Raw genomic sequence first — 20,633 nt, forward strand, 5'->3', positions numbered from 1 at the left:
GAAAGAAATTCTAGAACCTGTCTATCATATGGCATTCCTTCCTCTATTCAAACCTAGGACTCAAAAAGCAATGAAAAGAGTGACTAGCCTATTATTTAATCTGTGAATTGAATGACAGGGTATTATTCTGAAACAATGCCTTGCATTCTAAAACAATTCAATGGCTTAACTGACTCAAACTCTTCACAATTTCTTCAACCAGACTGACTAAATTTGGCAATTCTAATGCAAACCTGTGTAAATAGCAAATCAAGGCCTTGCCAATTTAGACTCATGACAAAATGGCATAGAAGATAATGGCTGAGAACTGGGTTGAAACAACTTCTGCTGCACTATAACTATTCTTCCTGTTACAAAAAGAAATATTTTTTTAAAATTTTGTTTAGATCAGGTAAAATAGTGCCTGAGAAAGTAAATCCTTGATTGCAAAAGGCTTTTTAAAAAAAGTGCAGTGCAGGGGTAGGGGGCACAATGCCCTCTTCAGAACAGTGGTCCCCAACCACCAGGCCACAAAGCACGTGCTACCGGGCCGCGAGGAAACGATATGATTTGGCGATATGAAACGATACGAGTCAGCTGCACCTTTCTTCGTTCCCTGTCACGCCCACTGTTGAACTTGAACGCATGTGAGGTCATTACACACACATCATCCATGTCAGCATGGGAAGAACAACTCCTCGAGCTTGCAAATGACAGTGGGCCGAAAAGCATGGTTGACATAACATCTCTACCGAAATTCTGGATCAAAGTCAAGGCTGAATATCCTGAGATAGCCATGAAAGCACCGAAAATGTTGCTTCCATTTCCAACATCATATCTCTGCGAAGCAGGGTTTTCTGCAATGAACACAACAAAAACTAAATTGCGGAATAGACTGGACATAAGGAACCCCCTTCGAGTATCGCTGTCTCCCATCACCCCTCGATGGCATCATCTTGTTGCAGGGAAACAAGCCCCGGGCTCCCACTGATTCAGCAATATTGGTGTGTTGCAATGATTTTATATGTTCATACAAGGAAAATATGCACTGTGTGTTTAATATCCAAAAGTTACTTAAAATGTTATGATACTGACTTATAATTGACTTATCACTATATTCATGCGAGGAAAATATGCGCTGTGTTAAATATTAAATTTGTTAGATAAAACCTTTTAGAAACGAAATTGAGTGTATTAGCCACTTATAAGTGACTTATAATTGATTTATCACCTATCACCTTTATTCCAGTCGTGATTAAACCGCCCCCCCCCACCCCATTGGCCAGTCCACAAGAATATTGTCAATATTAAACCGGTCTGCGGTGCAAGGCTGGGGACCCCTGCTTCAGAAGACATGTTAATTCAACCATATCCTGAAGGGACTGGGAGACATGGTGCATCTCTTAAGTAACTCTTAAAACCCTTTGTCCGTCCCACTCCAACCTGTCGGTGCCTTCCTGTACTGTTGCAACAAGGTCCAAAAGCATTGTCCCCAGATGGAAGACAAGATGATTTTCTTCAAGCCTGTATTGTGCCTTGTTCTAACAGTCCAGGAGGCCACAAGAAAATATGTTGCAGGGGAAGTGGGATGGGGAATTAAGGTGGCAAGAAACCAGATCAGGATCACCTTACAGACTCTACACAAATGCTTTACAAAACAAAATTACCCAATTTCTCAAAGGTACAACAGAACAGCAAAATCTTGCGGAAAAGAGTTAATCTGTCTGGGCTTACTGCAGTCTAGTCAACCCCATACTGAATTCACCAACTTTAGATAACTCATTCTTCAACCTGCATGAAATGATATCCGCATTGTCATCATTTTTTCACCAGTTTTCAAACCATCTGTCTGGCCTATTAAGCATATTTTACGGCTATGCTATTAGCAATATATTACACAAAGCAGCATAATCATTTCTAACTGATTTGGTCTCACTCATTAAGAATATTCCTTCTACTGTTCTACCCATTTCACTCCCTCCTTCACCGCTGCTGAAAACTATTGCTTTTTTCTTCCTCAGATATGACAGTGTTTCAGAACCAAAACTTGAACAACTGCTTGCACAGATGCTGCCAAGTGTTTGACATGTCCTGTTTTTATTTCATATTTCTACCATCCACAATTTAATAGTTATATAGAAATATGCCCTTCAACCTACCACATTTACATCAACCATCATGCTTGCCCATACCAATCCCACTTGCCTGCATTAATTCCATATCCCTCTAACCCCTAGTTACATATACCTATCCAGATAATTATTCTTTGTGAAAAGTTTACTCCTCAGACCCCTTTAAACCTTCTCCCTCTCACCTTAAACCTATGACATTGTGTTTTAGACATCCTCACCATGAGAAACAAACTCTAGCTATCTGCCCTATGTTTCTCAATTTATAAATAGCTCTCACATATCACCTCTCAGCCTCCTTTACTCCCAGGAAAACAAACCCAGAATATCCAATCTCTTTTTGTACATCAAGTCCTCCAATCCAAGCAGCATCCTTGAGTACTTTCTGCTTAATTACGTCTTTCTTATTATTTGCTGACCAGAACTGCACATTGGGGTCGAGAAGGATAATAAATCAGCCCTAATGAAATGGCAGAGCAGTCCTGATGGGCCGAATGGCCTAATTCTGCTCCTACATCCTGTGGCCTCGTGTCCTCTATGCCACTTAAGAATAGCATATTTAGCTTGTTCCCAGTTCTGACAAAAGAGATTTGACATCAAATGTTAACTCTTTCTCCTTCCATGGTTGCTGCCTGTCCTCAATGTTCCAAGTACATTTATTATCAAATAAAGTACCCATATCATATACTACCTTGATTAATTTTCCTGCAGGCATTTACAGGTAAAGAAATGCAAATTAATTTTATAAAAAATACTATACTCCCTAGTGTCATGAGCATTTTTTTAAAAAAACATTCAGCCTGAGTTTTGAAAGTTTAACTAGGAAAGTGTTCAAACCTATTAACCAGAGATAGCAACCCACCCATGGGTTACCATAAATTCCTGGTAATCCTCGCTACTTGATTAATCCAAACTTGATCATTAACAGTAGCAGATACATCAAAGAACAGGCATGTCAACTAGTATGAAGAAATAGTTTTCAGGCACATGGTTTTGCAAATCCGAGCCTTGGGATCAAAAGGCTTTTTACCATATTAAGCTTTTGTAGAAGTTGTGTGTATTTTAACTACTCTCTGGCTTTATTTTATTGAAAAATATGTTTAATAACACTCAAATTTCATGTCTAAAATAAAATAACAGTATATGTCAACTAAATCTACATGAAAACTAAAAATACTGTTCTTTGCAACCAATTTGAAGACTAATTGGGAAATCTCATGACATGCTTCCTCACCCATTTGAAAATTCATACACTAGAAGTCTCCCATTTTAGAGTAAGATTTTACAGCAAAGAATCCATTAATCTAGACAAATGCACATATAATGGCTCCAAAGTGTCAATAATGCTGGAGTCGCACACCATCTTAACTCCAGCATCCCTAGAGCAATTAGAATTCTGAGGAAATCTTGGTAACGACTCTAGAAGGCTATCCACCGCCACCACCTCCAGGCAACAAATATGCCTTCAAATACTAATCAATCAATTCTTCTATACACCTTGTCAACCTTGTCAGAAAATCCTATAAATAAATGAAATGAAGTTCTGTCAGTCAATGACCTTTGTCACCCAGACTTTTGGAAATACAAATTTGATACAACATTACAAATACATTCTTATAAATGACTCACACCTGATCTTGTAGTTCTATCCTCTTTCAGAGTCATCTGCACAGACAAATTAAATGATCACATCATTTACTTTATTGCAACAAAGAGATACAATGATTGCCACCACACATGGAAAATTTGTATCTTTGTGACAATGGGGCAACCTAGAAGAGGTATTTTTGGTCTGACCAGCTTAGTAAAAATGGGAAACAACAGCCTTGACACACAATTTGAATGTTACAATGCATCAAATTAGCTTTTTATTTAGGGGAAAAAATTCCAGGTTTTTTTGGGCAGTCTATCATAGCCCACAGCTCTAATTTCATCTCCACTATTTTTTAAGCAATATTATGAACAGTCTTAAAAGACTTGCTGTTTCATTAGATGCTTTCATCATTCTTGCATACAAAGCCTTAGTGGCAAACACATCTGTAAGAGAATTGAGCAGCAAGATTTATTGAAGATATGTCAAGTTAAGTAGTAGTGAACAAAGAAATAAATCAAATACTTCTCCTTCATTCTTTGATGGGGAGTACATAAATCAGAGTCAGAAGGTGGCACGGAGTGGGTGGTAAAAAACAAACATCAATCTTTTTTTTTAAATCCAATCTAGGTTGAGACTGAAGTATCCAAAGTACCACCTTTTTCTGAAGCTAGCATCCCATTCACCTTCGGTGGACATTTAATAAGATCCCCACTTAATGAAATCATGGCTAATCTGTGACCCAAGTCCATGTATCTGCTTTAGCTCCTTGTAAAACAGAAATATATATAAGGGACCTCTGCAGCCAGTCTTTACACCTCAAAAGGAACAGCACTAATATCCTCATGAAGAGAGGAGATTACTTTGGACGTGCTGTTGGGGAGGGTTCAAACTTCATCGTGGGGTGTCATGGTAGCATAGCAGTTAGCACAATGCTATTAGAGCACGGGACATCAGAGTTCGATTCTGGTGCCCTCTGTAACAAAGTTAATTGGTCATTCTAAATTTTCCTGAGATTAGGATAGGGCTAAATAGGTGGATTTCTGGGCAGTGCAGCTCATTGGGCTGGAGGGCCTGCTCCACACTAACTGTAAATTTAAAAAATTAAATAAATGGCCTGCTTCTTTGTTGGTTTCTCAATATATTGTTTTTTTTTAAAAAAAGAAAGGCATCAAGGCTGTACTATAAACACATCAAAGCTACTTTTGCTAAATCTGATTTGTCCAATCAATAATTAAAGTCACCCATGGCAATCACAGAATCCATTTTACATGCTTCCATTATTTCTCAGTTTTTATATCATTACACATGGGCAGGGGAGGGTGGCTATTATTATTCCCACAGCCAGTTCTTATGCATATCATTTTCTATCCCCATCCAAACTGATTCAGTACCTTAAGCTTCTTGCAATTATTATTCCCCACATCTGTAGTGCTTTCATTCTTTATTAACAGAGCTTCCTTACTCACTTAAGCCCATCATGTCTACAGGGTACAGGTCACCGACAGCAGTACGCCAGAGTTCTCAGTCCTGGGTTAGTCTATCCCAGCTGTAGCCCAACTTCTCCTTCCTCTCCCAGGGATGAGGCTTTTAGAGCTTCTGCTGGTGTTTCTGTAGCTCTGGGTTTTTTATGGAATGGGATTGTTAGCTCCATACTCAATCCTCCTCCTTTCACAGACAGGATTGGGACCGCTCATGACAGCGTTTATTAATAGAGCTACCCTATTTCATGCTGACACTTCTGAAATGTCAAAATATTTCTGAATGTTCAGTTTCAAAGCTTCATACACTAAAGCTACAATGAAATCATAACCTCATTCCTTCCAATTATCTATCTTGTTGCAATGCTGCATTCAGTTTTACCTTTGATCCAGTGTGTGTGCACTGTCACTTCTCCTTACACTGTATCACTTCTGCTACTGCTCGGCACCTGTCTTTTCCTTTCTTTGCCTTCCTAAATCCCCAAACCCCCATTTTACCTTCTCTCTCTTAGCTTGTGGGGAATCTGAAGATTTCAAAGTAGTTTTTTTTTAAATTTAGTATGAACAGGCCCTTCAAACCCTTTGAGCCACACTGCCCAGCAACCCACCAATTTAACCCTAGACTAATCATGGAACAATTTACCATGATCAATTAACTAACTGGTACATCCTTGGACAGTGGGAGGAAACCGAAGGAATGAACAAACTTGCTTACAGAGGATGCCGGAATTGAACTCTGATACCCTGAGTTGTAATAGCTAACGGCTACACTACAGTGTTGCCCAATTGGGAAGTTTGAACCCTTCCTAATAGCATGTGCAAAGTATTCGTGCCATTCCTGTTGAGGTGTAAACTACCTGGCTGCAGAGTTTCAACTCCCTCAAAAATATCTCTAATTCCTCAAGAATCTAGAATTCTCCCTCCCACATCATTTTTTCCAGCAGCATGCTCACCTACTCCATTTCTTTGCACAGTAGACCTTATTTAATCTACATTTTCACTCCCTTAACTCAGCGTACATGACCTTCTCCCTACTTCTGCTCATATTGTTGATACCAAAAAGGACCCAGTGCTTACCCACCTCCATCCAGATACTTGCACCTATTTAACAATATCCTTGATTCAAGCTCCAGGGTACAATATGGCTTCCTGGAGTCACAGAAAACACCTGTCTATCTCCCCAGCAGTTGAATGCCGTTTTGTTATTGCTCAGGCACCTCTTCTTCCTTCCCCATGAGCCACATATGATGCCATCACCTGACTGTTTCCAAGGAACAGGGCAATAGAAAATACTATTCATGAGGGACATGAACTCATGGATCACCAGAACTACCTGCTTGCTCCTTATTGTCTCCTTGCCATCTGCAGAGGGCTGAGCAAATTTCAGAGGAGTTTGAAGTACACATCAGCTGAGTGGCTGAGACTGATGCACATTTTGTTTGCACCATGTTGACTTACGACAACAGATTGAAGAATTAAAATATCAAGTATAAAATGTATGTGTCCCAAACAAACAGCATTCAAAGATCAATTATTCAAAACTCTGTACTTTAAATACATTGATGCTATTGTAAGGCTCTTGGGAAAGACCAGGAGATAATGACTAAGTTTCAAATAACTAAAATTAGAACGATTAAGATCTAGTATTAAGAACTTCTGTGAAGTAAGAGAATAGCCAAAGGTTTGTTCAAAACTTTAAATCCACATTTTCCAAATACAATAGCATCAAATTAAGCAGTTTTAGGCAAGGTTTACAAGTAGTAACATTGCACCTTATCTCAATAAAAAGCAGTAGCACTATCCAAATCAAAAACCTGTGCAATCAGCATTATTCGCCTGGAAGTAATCAAAATTTGCAATGCTAATAATCACATAATGAACTACAATCCAGTGCAAGTTGTCTTTTTTAATAATAATTCCAAGTTGAAAGCAGCAGCATCTCTAGGAAGAGGTGCAGTCGACGTTTCAGGCCGAGACCCTTCGTCAGGACTAACTGAAGGAAGAGCTGAAGGGTGGATTCAAAATTGGTTCGAAGGAAGGAAACAGAGAGCAGTGGTTAAAGGTTGTTTCTTGGAAAGGAGGCTGGTGGTGCACCACAGGGGTCGGTGTTGGGACTCTTGTTATTCAGACCGTATGGAGGATGTCACTCCAGGTTGCATTGTTTGCTGTCGCTATCTTCGTCATTTATGTAAATGATTTGGAACTGAATACACAAGTCTTTCAGTAAACTTGCAGATTTCATGAAATAGGTGCCGTCAATTAGTGAAAAATCTTATTGTAAATTACGAGGGGGGGGGAATTTTAATCAGTTAAAAGTAGGCCAAGGAGTGGCAAAAGGATTTCGATGCAGACAAGTGCGAGGCAAAGGCATTTTGGAAAGTCAAACTAACACAGGACTTGCACTCTGAATGGTAGGACACTAGGGAATGTAATGGAATCCAGAAGTACAAGAGGTTCATTAAAAGCAGCATCACAGTAAGTCAGAGTGGTGAGAGGGGTGTTTGGCATGTTGGCCTTCATTAGTCAGGGCATGATGTTCCTACTTTTTTACTCCATGTGGCAGTTGTACAAGTCATTGGTGAGGCCACATTTGTATAGTTTTAGTCACCTTGTTATAGAAAAAAAAAACTGGTTAAACTAGAACAGGTGCAGAAAAGATTTATGGGATGTTGCCAGGACTAGAGGGCTTGAGTTATAGACAGAGGTTAATCAACTTAGCCTCCCTTGAAGCACAGGAGAATGAGGGGTGATCTGGAGATTTATAAAGTCATGAAGGGATGATGGCAGTCTTTTCCCCATATTTGGAGAGTCTAAAACTAGGGGATATAGATATAGGGTCAGAAGGGAAATATTTAAGAGAGACTTGAGGGGCAACTCTTTCACAGAGGGTGGTGAGTATATGGAACGAGCTGCCAGAGGAAGTGGTTGAGGCAGGTTTAATAGCATCATTAAGCACTTGGATAGGAGTATGCAGGGGCAGGGCTTATAAGAATATGGGATGAATGCAGGAAATTAGGAATAATGTTGGTATGTTCTTGTTGGGCTAGAGGGCATGTTCCTGTGCTAGTCTAAAACATCAAGCACTGTATTTATTACTTCCAATCAAATTATTTGAAAATCATAACACTAACCAGAAATCCAATAGGCCTACATAAACCTGACAAAACTACAAAAAACCACAAAGGGTGCAATTTATTCTACAGCTATATAAAGCTCTGACTGGACCACAACTGGAATAGTAAAAGGGTTCTACGTTAGAAGGATATGCTAGCCTTAAAAGGAATGTAACTATGATTAATCTAAACGATTAATACACAAAGTTGGAAGAAAAGATACAATGGCTGTATTCCTTGGATCTGAGTTAGTGGGTGATTTGATCAACTATTTAAAATATGAAGAGGAACTAAGCTTCATTCTATCTACTATTTTCACTAGCTGAGAGAACATGATGAGGGGGCAAAACTCAAGCCATGATCTTCTTGCAATTCATCATGAAAGCCTGCATTACTCTGTTACAACTAGCAATTAATGCTATATCCTAAATTTAAAAAGATTGAAAAACTTGTCCCTTTTATACTTTTCTGTTTTACAAGCAGCAAAAGCAGATACATGGATTTGGGTCACAAATTAGCCACTATTTCATTAAATGGGGAAAACATGTTCAAGGAGCACTATGGTCCATTGCTGATTCCAAGCAAAATCTCCAAGCACTTGTCTTATTAATACTTAAGCAATACAGCACCATGGAAAACTTGAGTATGTCCATTTTTAAGTTACTTTTTTTGATGATTATCCAAAATAGAAAATTTAGAAAAGCCTCCCACCTTTAAATTTTTGAAACTTTGCCAAGTAAAATGATGCTTGAGGGAGAGATATTCTGCTGAATGAGATATCAAGGTCACATCTGCTTGCTCAAATGGAGGTTAAAGACACCATAATATTACTCTAAAGAGACGTAGAATTCTTCCAGCCAACACAACTTTCTCCACCATAAATTTCAACTGATCACTTTTACTGCTGTCGGCAGAATGTTACAAACCTACATTGCCTACTGGTACTGAACAATCATCAGATTCCAAAAGTAATTTATTGTTTGGAGAGATCAAAGACATTTTCAATTATACAGTAGGACTTGAATCATATTTGTACCAGGCAGTTAAAGAGACAATGGAGTGACTGAAATGGGGGGGGGGGGGGGGGAGGAGAGAAGAAAAGCAAACCAAAAAGTGCTGGTGCTGAAAATCTGAGAAAAAAAATAGAAGATATTGGAAATAATCAGCTGGTCAGCCAACATCGGCGAAGTGGCAAATGGTCTTTCCACGTCAATGAACTTTTAAAACTAGATAATTTTCTTATTGCTGTTGTACGACCTGCATCCTTTGCTGCCTGAAGGTGCCAAGAATGAACAACGTTCACTTTACCAATACTTAAAGCCAAATACTGTTAAACCCAAAATATGGAAGGTCTTCTGCTTAATGAAGCTTCAGCAGTTGTATTGTAAAACATATAAAAGCTTCAGTAGGAAAAAAATCTTTTGCACATATTTTTAAAAAGCACTTGGTGAAATTGTAAATAAACTGGTGACTGCACATATTCCAGACTATAAATCTACTGAGCATCTCAAATAGAGAAAATTGAACATTCACCAAATATTCAACATGAAAAATATTGGCTGTTCCTACCAATTCCTTTAAACATGAATGAATGACAAATCGCACTCCTAAGTAAACCAGTTCTTTAGAATCTACTTTCATTATCAGTACCTATAAAAAAGTGCCAAGTAAGCAAAACTATGCAATCCTGCAACCAACTGATAAAAAACTCAGCTACTTCAACTTATGAATGGAAGTGAGTCACTGAACAAGCAATGAGACCAATTTAAAAACAACTCATCTGATCAGGCAAGATTAAAAGTGAAAGCATAAGAATTTACAACCACATTAAGCCACTGAAATGAACCATTCCAGCTCTTCCCAAACGGTCCCACTTCCACAGAAGTCAGTCTTCAGCCAATATGATTTATTCCACACAGAAACAAGAAACACTAGAGTAAACTGGACTCAGTAAAGGATCAGTACAATCTGGAATTGGTTGTGCAGGCATTTCCAATCCAAAGGTAAATTTGATAAATGCTGTGGCCAGCAGGCAGTGGTTAAATGGAATGCATGATGTTCAGCTTAGGCTCTTTGATTCCAGATAACCAGAAAAGCAATTTTCCAGAGGCAAGAGAAAGGATGTTTCACTACACAAGGCACAAAAGAACTTTTAATAAAATTGAAGAACAAGAACAGGAACAAGCCCTTCAACTCATATTGTGCCAAACTAATGATGCCTAATTAAACAAATCCCTTCTGCCTACACGTGGTCCATATCCCTCTGCATATTCATGTGCCAAATCAAGACGGTCTTAAATTCCTCTACCATATCTGCCTCCACCACTCCCTGTCAGAACATTCCAGGCACCCCCACTCTCAATTTTTAAAAAACTTGCCCCACGTCATCTTTGAACTTTCTCCCTCTCACCTTAAATGCATGGCCTCTAGTACAAGGCAAAAACCAGAGGTTCCAATATGGATATTGTGGAACACCACTAGTCATGGATGACTAGAGAGTCATAGAATATTACAGCACAGAAGCAAGCCCTTCAGCCCATCTAGTCCATGCCAAACTATTGTGCTGCCTAGTTTCATCAATCTACACCCAGACTGTAGCCCTCAATACCCCTCCCATCCATGTACCAATCCAAATTTCTCTTAAATGGTGAAATCAAACCTGCATCCACTACTTCTGCTGGCAGCTCATTCCACTCTCACCACTGAGTGGAGAATGTCCCCCTTATATTCTCCTAAAGCATTTCACCTTTCACCCTTAACCCATGAAGGTTTTAGTCTCACACAACCTCAGTGAAAAAAGCCTCCTTGCAGTTACCCTATTTATACCCCTCATAATTTTGTATACCTCTATTAAATCTCCCCTCATTCTCTTACACCCCAGGGACTAAATTCCTAACCTATTCTTCCTTTCCTTATAATTCAGGTCCTCAAGTCCAAGCAACTTGTAAATGTTTTGGATGAGCCTACCATGAGAATCTTCTCAAATGTCTTACCAAAATCCATATATCTAACATCCACTACTCCATCATCAATCAACATCTACTTCTCTATCATCATCAAAACCAGCACAAAAGAGAACAGTTCTGAGCATCATACAAGCTCCAGGGCACCATTAAAGGAGCTCCTCCTGGGAATACTGTAGTCCCAACTGTCTTCAACTACTTCCTCTATAATCCTGCTGCCAATGGTCAGAACTAGAAATCCTTAGTTCAATTCCATTTGCAAATCAGTAACATACAGAACAAAACAACCTGACATCATCCACATCCTTAAACAATGCCCTATCAACAAAGTACAATGCAGAAGTTCAGCAATGCTTACAAGATCCTATCTACTAAACCCATAATGACCAACACTTTTAAGAATGGTTACAGGCGTGGGTACGGACTACTCTAACATACAAGGTCACACCAACATTGTCAGGTCAACCTCCTGGAATTCCCTAAAACCACTCATGAACACCTTCACCACAACATACGCAGCAATTCAAGTTAATGACTTGACCCTACTGCCACCTACTCAAATGGAATTTGAAATAGGCATTCGATAGCGTCATTAGTTCTCACATATTAGAACAAAAGATAATGAAGCAGTGTTATGCTCCATCAACCTTCAAACCCCACTTAAATTTTTAAAGTCCTATATTTTATCATCTTCATATTAAATATCCTCACATATCCCTTTACTGTAGTGGATCTGTCCATCAAGGGTAAAGCTCTCTCCACCACTGAGGACATCGACACAGAACATCATCGCAGGATAGCAGCATCCATCATCAGTAATCTCCGCCAGCTCGGTCATGTTCTCTTCTTGCTAGCAACAATGGGAAGAAGGAATGGAAGCCTCAGGACTCACACCACCAGGTTCAGGAACAGTTATTACTCCTCAGACATCACACAAAGAGAATAACTTCACTTTCTCCATCGTTGAAATGCTCCCACAACCTATGGGCTCACTTTCAAGGACTCTTCATCTCATGTTCTCAAATATTTATTGCTCATTTATTATTATTTCTTTAATTTTGTATTTGTTCAATTTGTTGTCTTTTGCACTAAGTTGGTGCAGTCTTTCATTTATTCTGTTATGGATGTATTGAGTATGCCTGCAAGAAAATGAATCTCAGGGTTATATATGGCAACATACATGCACTTTTGATAATAAATTTACATTGAACTTTTAGATTTATATCTACTTAATTATTTTGGGTTTCTAGGAATTTTCATTTCAGTGACAGTAACTGATGATTATCCCTATCAAATGTGAATAATGTAGTATTCATAACTTTCCAGTTTCAAATCTCAAGTTACATCTGTGTTAAAAATCAAAGTGCAGCATCCAAAGGATCCAATTTTTATTGCTAGGCATGCAATTACTAATGGGAATGAATATAAATTGGCATGAAAAGGACTCAAAAATATGCACTAAACAAAAATGGTTGAAAACAAAATCGCGAGTTTAAACCCTGATTTAGCAAGTAATTAACTGGAAAACTCATCATTAAATCCAACATTTAAGGTTCATAAGGTGACAAGGATTGTTGGTTGAAACTAAAAGATAATTCATGTGTTAGATTTTAAATCTCAGCGACTCAGGAAGATATCCACTAATAAAATGAAAATCAGACCCTGCACTTGAAAGCAATTCTTAAAATAGCTTTCCATTTGTCAAGGGAAAAAGCAGCATCCAATTTAAAATATGGAAACTAAAACAAAAATAGAAAACACTGGGAGATGCACAATAAGTAGGTTAGCATCTGCAGAAGAGAAAACAGGTTGAGGTTTGTTTTCTTTCTCAATGCTTGTCACCCTTCAATGCTTTCTCAGTTTGTTGTCTTTTGCACTGTTGAAGCAATCTTTTGTCGATTCTATTATAAGTATTATTCTATAATGGATTTATTGAGTATGCCTGCAAGAAAATGAATCTCAGGGTTGTATATGGTGATATATATGCACTTTAGTAAATTTATTTTAAACAAGAGAGAATCTTGATGTGCTGGAGCTTTTGGAAAGCATCAAGTTGGAAAGTCGCTGGGACCAGATGAGATGTACCCCAGGCTACTGTGGGAGGCGAGGGAGGAGATTGCTGAGCCTCTGGAGATGATCTTTGCATCAATGGGGATGGGAGAGGTTCCAGAGGATTGGAGAATTGTGGATGTTGTTCCTTTATTCAAGAAAGGGAGTAGAGATAGCCCAGGAAATTATAGACCAGTGAGTCTTACCTCTGGTTGGTAAGTTGATGAAGATCCTGAGAGGCAGGATTTATGTACATTTGGAGAGGGATAATGTGATTAGGAATAGTCAGCGTGGCTTTGTCAAGGGCAGGTCGTGCCTTACGAGCCTGATTGAATTTTTTTGAGGATGTGACTAAACACATTGATGAAGGAAGAGCAGTAGATGTAGTGTATATGGATTTCAGCAAGGCATTTGATAAGGTACCCCATGCAAGGCTTATTCAGAAAGTAAGGAGGCATGGGATCCAAGGGGACATTGCTTTGTGGATCCAGAACTGGCTTGCCCACAGAAGGCAAAGAGTGGTTGTAGACGGGTCATATTCTGCATGGAGGTCAGTCACCAGTGGAGTGCCTCAGGGTTTTGTTCTGGGACCCTTACTCTTCGTATTTTTATAAATGATCTGGATGAGGAAGTGGAGGGATGGGCTAATAAGTTTGCTGATGACACAAAGGTTGGAGGTGTTGTGGATAGTGTGGAGGGCTGTCAGAGGTTACAGCGGGACATTGATAGGATGCAAAACTGGGCTGAGAAGTGGCAGATGGAGTTCAACCCAGGTAAGTGTGAGGTGGTTCATTTTGGTAGGTCAAATATGATGGTAGAATATAGTATTAATGGTAAGACTCTTGGCAGTGTGGAGGATCAGAGGGATCTTGGGGTCAGAGTCCACAGGACGCTCAAAGCAGCTGCGCAGGTTGACTCTGTGGTTCAGAAGGCATACTGTGTATTGGCCTTCATCAATCATGGAATTGAATTTAGGAGCCAAGAGGTAATGTTGCAGCTATATAGGACCCTGGTCAGACCCCACTTGGAGAACTGTGCTCAGTTCTGGTCGCCTCACTACAACAAGGATGTGGAAGCCATAGTAAGGGTGCAGAGGAGATCGACAAGGATGTTGCCTAGATTGGGGAGCATGCCTTATGAGAATAGGTTGAGTGGACTCGGCCTTTTCTCCGTGGAGCAACGGAGGATGAGAGATGACCTGATAGAGGTGTATAAGATGATGAGAGGCATTGATCGTGTGGATAGTCAAGAGGCTTTTTCCCAGGGCTGAAATGGTTGCCACAAGAGGACACAGGTTTAAGGTGCTGGGGATTAGGTACAGAGAAGATGTTAGGGGTAAGTTTTTTTTTTAAACGCAGAGACTAGTGAGTGCGTGGAACGCGCTGCCGGCAACAGTGGTGGAGGCGGATATGACAGGGTCTTTTATGAGACTTTTGGATAGGTACGTGGAGCTTAGAAAATTAGAGGGCTATAGGTAAGCCTAGTAATTTCTACGGTAGGGACATGTTCGGCACAGCCTTGTGGGCCGAAGGTCCTGTATTGTGCTGTAGGTTTTCTCTGTTTCTAATCAGCAGATGCTGGAAATCCAAGCAACACACAAAATGCTGGAGGAACTCAGCAGGCCAGGCAGCATCTATGGAAAAGAGTACAGTTGACATTTTGGGCCGAAACCCATCATCAGAGCTGGAGAAAAAAAGATGAGGAGTCAGAGTAAGAAGGTGGGGGGGGGGAGGGTGTGGAGGAAGAAACAAGGTGATAGGTGAAAAGAGGGAAGGGGTGAAGTCAGGAGCTAGTAAGTTGATTGGTGAAAGATGTACATGGCTAGAGAAAGGGGAATCTGATGAGAGAGGACAAAAGGCCATAGAAGAAAATAAAGGGGGAGAAGCACAAGTAAAGAGATAAGGTGAGAGCGCGAAATGGGAATGGGGGGGGAGCATTATCAAAAATTCAAGAAATCAATGTTCACGCCATCAAGTTGGAGGCTACTCAGACAGAAGATGTTGCTCCTCCAACCTGACTATGGTTTCATTGTGACAATAGAGGGGGCCATGGACTGACATGTCAGAATTCTGCACCCTTTGCTACTTCAAAAACAAGCTTCAGACATGCTTACATCTAGCCTTTTTTCAATACTTTTTAATTAGATCTGAAGCCTTCTCAACTTCAATTTTCTTATAGATAACTTTTAGTAAGATTAAACAGCTGCCACAGAAAAAGCTCATTTGGCATACTAACTTCAAATTGCACAAATTATAGAGATACAGAGCAGTCCCTAGTACTGCTAACATTATGATTAAAATGCAAAAACATTGTAAGTTCCAATACTGCTTACTAGGTTTTATTCCTCAAACACACAAGATTAAAAAAATGATAGCTCCAAAAGCATCAGAAAGGAAATTTAAAATATGATCAATGCTGAACAAACATCTCAAGGAAAATGATTTATACTCAGCCAGGTGAATAGAGACAAAAGCTGCACAAAAAGGCTTCAGAAATAGCTCTTCCAACAAAGCAACATTATAGTGATTGAACAGTGTTTCATTCATTTTGGAATGTAAGGCAACTAAGTTCAAAGTACATTTATTATCAAAGAGTGGATAGAGAATACAACAGATTCGTGCTCCCACAGGCAGCCATGAAACAAAAACACCATGGAACCCATTCAAGAATACATCAAACACCCAATACGTGAAAAAAAGAACAAATTGCACAAATAGCAAAAAGCAAGTGAACAACACAGAATATCAAACGTCGAACCAGAAAAATTCAGTTTAGTTCAGATCAGCGCCACGTCACTAGCCAACGCAGGCCACAGGACAATTCTTCACTGAAATGCCCCAGTCCACATTGATTGTCCTAATCAAAGCACTCAAAAACAGCAAGAAAGTGTAACAAGATTCCAGGAGCACATGCAACATGAACCTCAAAGTCCCTCAAAAGGAGTCCACAGCCTCACCGATCCAATTCGGGCAACGTGGATCCCAAGACTTTACTTTCCTGCATCTGCCACCAGCAACAGCTAGCAAGAGGGAGAGGAAGACTGGTCAAATGCAGGCAGACGCTGCCGAACACCCACACATCCTATGCTCTAGTTCTCATCAACTTCAACCTTGGTCAATGTCTCTAAGAGAGAAGCAAAGGAGTTGAGCACAAGCTCACGCCCCATCTCCAAGCTTCCAGGCCGCACTGGTAAAACTAGCAATATTGCCCATCTTTGAAGACCTGCAGTCCTTCTGTGATGATGCTGGATGGGAATTTCAGCACATAAACCCAGAAATGAAGGAATTTACAATGCAATCACCAGAACTTCTAATACATATTCCAAAAAAAAAAAAATCCCATGGATTTGGACAGGAACCTACTCATGGTGGCATCACTATGGACTGCTGACCTTTGCCACTTTTGTTGGTGATAATAGGTGCTGTTCAAGATTACCTTAATCTGAATGGTCATACACCATGCTCAAAGTTTAAATTTATTATCGAAGTATATATATGTCACCATATACAACTGAGATTTGTTTTCTTGCAGGCATACACAGTAAATCCAAGAAACAAGAAGTCAGTGGAGGACTGCACTCAACAGATAGGCAACCAATGTGCAAATACAAAGAAAATAATACAGAAAGAAGCAATAAATTTCAAGGAAGTGAGCTGAAGAGATCTTGGAAGTGAGTCCATAGGTTGTGAGAACACTTTAGTAATGGGAGAGTGAAGTTATCCCCTGTTTCCAAGGGCTTGATGGTTGGAGGAGTAATAACTGTTCCTGAACCAGATAGTATGGGTACCTCCTTCCTGATGACAGCAGCAAAAAGAGAGCATGTCCTGGGTAGTGGGGGTCCTTGATGATGGATGCTGCTTTCCTACCAGATCACTCCGTGTGGATGCGCTCAGTGGTGGGGAGGGCTTTACCTGTGATGTTCTGGGCCATATCCACTACTTTTTGTAGGATTTTCCATTCAAAGGCATTAGTGTTTCCAGACTGGATTTATCCTGCTTTGAGAACAGGACATACCCAGCCAATTTTCCACATTGTCCAGTAAATTTCAATGCTGTAATGGCAAAAAGAGCTTGGCCAGGAACCTAGCTAATTTTGCGTACAGTACAAATGATGCTGTTCACAAACAAATCAGTTGCCTGGGATATGTGAACATTCGAATAAATTTAAAATGTACCTCTTGGCAGATTTGTGAGGGCCAAAGAGATAAAGGCTGCATATGACATGGTGCAGAACAGTGAAGTTATGTCTTCCCCTCCATGAAACTACAAATATTGGTGTGGAATCCTCCCTCAAACAAGTTGGAATGAGCACCAATGGACTGCCTTCTGCTGAAGATATAATCCAGAAAGCAAATGTTGGCCAAACCCAATTCTGAACAAGCAATATAATGCAATTCCTCATTTACTCATCTGCTTTGAGAAGCATCTTTAATAGAACTTAAATCAAAATGTGATTTTTTTTCACCAATTTCTGAACTTTGGTCAAAAAGATGCTTACGAGAAACAAAAACTTCCACGTACTGGACAACAACAGTGCAAGTATATTAACCTTCTATATAAATGATTGCCTGCGACTATTGTGTCACCTGACTCCTCGAGAGCAGTGTTCATATTAATGTTTTATACCTAATAAAAATAGATGTTTTAATCAGCACAAGTCAAATTGAGGCTCCATCAAACAGGCACTCAGATGAACTCAATTTGACTGATTGAGGGAAAGCAACTGCTTATACACCTTAAGGAAAAAATATCTGCAGATGCTGGAAATTTGAAAATACTAGGCAGATCAGGTTACACCCCTGGAGAAATAAGCATAATTCTAACAAAACTAATCTCGGGCATTATCTATTTCTCTCTTTACAGGTGCTGACAGACATTATGTATTAACACTGGCCTTTTTTTTATGTCTGGCTATTCACCAAATTTTATTCTCCACCACAACCCCACTATTGCCTTCAGAATGCATTTTATGATTTAAATTGAGAATAAAAATATTCAGATTACAGTATTTCGTTAAATATCATTTATTCAAAATGGCAGGATAGTTCAGTGTAGAACTCTAGTGATTAATTTACTGGACTGTTATTTTCTCAAATTGTTTAGGCAAATTGCATATTCAATTGACACAATAAACATTAAAAACTTAGAGGTTTTATTAGCGGCCTCAGTTTGTGAAACCAGTGAAATTGTATTAAAAAAAAATCGAGGACACAGTGATGTACGACACGTCGTAGTTAGTTTTTTCGTGCCTAGAAGCAGTCAATACCGACCTGCGCTACTGTATTCTGTACTGTGAATGATGCAGACTGCCTCACCACGCCCAGATTCCATTCATCTGCTTTCTTCTAATAAAGGTAACGAGACAATGCTTTCCTTCATTGCTTTCTCCTACAATACTTCACCGCTGCAATTTTCATTACCTAACAAACAACATTTTATATCGGGGTGGTCACCTCTCAGGGACGTAATACGACAAAATCTAAAAACAAAAGCGCACTTCATCAGGGATATCACAGGCATTCGGAACAACCACCATACAATTGTCAGAAAGGTGATTATGATCAAGGCTATATCTTAATTGTACAGAACTGACTCACTCAACATTACCGTAAGGTTAGGTCTGTATCGTTACTGCACAAACTGTTTAATCAGCTTTTTTTTAAAAAAACGAAATCTCTACTTGCGAATCAATAACCCATCTCCATCATATCCCAGCTTCACGGAAACTAAATCTTAATTGCTACCCTAAATATGTTATGCTTCAGAAACAGATACATCTGAGACTATGTATCAATAGGGATTTTTTACTTCCCAGTTAATTGGACTATTAAATGTAGGTTTACGGTGCTACATATCGACGTTCGCAGTAGATATTCAAATCAGTGGGATTCTTGCCCAGTTCATGCGCTGACAAAAATGCAAATTATTCGTGCTGAATTTTAATGAAAAACGTTTGCATAACTCGATCGTTCTGATTTTACAGTAAATTATGGGTTCAACTGTTCTAAGATTAGACAAAAAAAATTCAAGGCGCGGCTGTGTGGATCTTTATAACATAACGTTACACTGCTTAGTAGGCCAGATTTCAATCAACTAACGGCTGTCTTGATTCCGGAAGATAAAATAAAAATCACTTCCAGCACTCTTTTTAAATGCACCACTGCTGAACAAATTGCCAAGATGCAAATTCTTGATTCGAGACTAGCTGTGATCAAGACAATTAACCAGATTAAAAGAAAACGCCCTTGTTTTGTAAACAGGGTTAGTCAATAGTAATTTAGTGCTCAGCAAGACAGTGCAGGAAAATGCGGATGAATGCGAGTGGATATTACCACTGAAGGATCTGGGGGAAAAAACACGAGCTGATTAACTATTACAAGCGTGATACCACCCACACCCACCCACCCCCACTCCAGCGCGTCCAACAGTAAATGAAAGATTCAAAAAAAGATAAAACTCAGCAGAGAATGTAGAATGAATGCAGTCAACACACATCTGCCTACGAAAATCCTTTCATCTCTCAAAACGATGTTGGCGAGTGGCTTAACCTGCAATTGGCTGTTCAAAGAATAGAGATTTTTTTCTATCTCTCCCCCCTTCTGTTTAAAGCATCTTTATTTTTATTCTCTTTGCATCCCCATTCCCCAGGCCTCAGGTCGAAGGTGTGTCCACAGGGAGGGGTGGGGAGTGGAAATCAAGTCAATGCAGCCTAGCGCCTGCCAGTCATCCCGATGAGAGAGGCACCCTCTACACCAGCTCCCCCGCCGGTAACTCACCGCTCTGCTCGCCCAGGAAAACCAGCTTGAATTTCCGCAGCGGGTTCCCGAAGTCGCCTCCCGAAGTCATCGCGCAGAAGAGAAAGAGGGCTTGAAAGGAACTAAACGTCTCCTTTTTCCTTCACACTCGCAGCCGAAATGTAGTTGTTGCTAAATCTAACTGCAATCGATTACCGGCGATATTATATTTTAAGATTATCCACAGTCAACTGAAAGAGGCGCACACACAAAAAAAAATCGCCTCACTCTTCACGGTTACTATACCAGCCGCTGCATAACAACCTAACCTGCTTGCTGGAAATGGCTTCCTGTTCCCGTGGAGAAAAGGGAGCGACATGACTAGCAGTCCCGCTAGCCAATCACCAAAAGGGAAGCTGTTCGTAGTGTGTGACGTCTCCTCATCAGACATCCAATCGGTGGCGAGCGAGAAGCGGTTTGGTTGATCCGCAAGTGACCTGCGCATACGCACAACGCCACGTTATCATCCCACCCACGGGGTGACGTCACCTGTCACACAAGGATCTTTGCCCTGTTGTTTGGACTGATGAGTGGT

The 20,633-nt window shown here is 39.9% G+C and overlaps 1 protein-coding gene across 4 annotated transcripts in view; it reads right to left on the reverse strand.

The window, feature by feature from the left end:
* Positions 1-20,425, reverse strand: part of rab6a (RAB6A, member RAS oncogene family) — an 84,484-nt gene extending 64,059 nt beyond the window's left edge. Inside the window, exon 1 of one of the 4 annotated variants that reach the window (XM_063054443.1) lies at positions 20,081-20,425. In XM_063054443.1, coding sequence (XP_062910513.1) covers positions 20,081-20,150 — 70 coding nt within the window. In that variant the 5' untranslated portion in view covers positions 20,151-20,425. The remainder of the gene's footprint in view (positions 1-20,080) is intronic. The other 3 variants (XM_063054442.1, XM_063054441.1, XM_063054440.1) reach the window with 3 other exon arrangements.
* Between the last annotated feature and the right edge of the window lie 208 nt (positions 20,426-20,633).

Source organism: Mobula hypostoma, chromosome 7 (genome assembly GCF_963921235.1).
Source record: "Mobula hypostoma chromosome 7, sMobHyp1.1, whole genome shotgun sequence".
Taxonomy (NCBI): Eukaryota; Metazoa; Chordata; class Chondrichthyes; order Myliobatiformes; family Myliobatidae; genus Mobula; species Mobula hypostoma.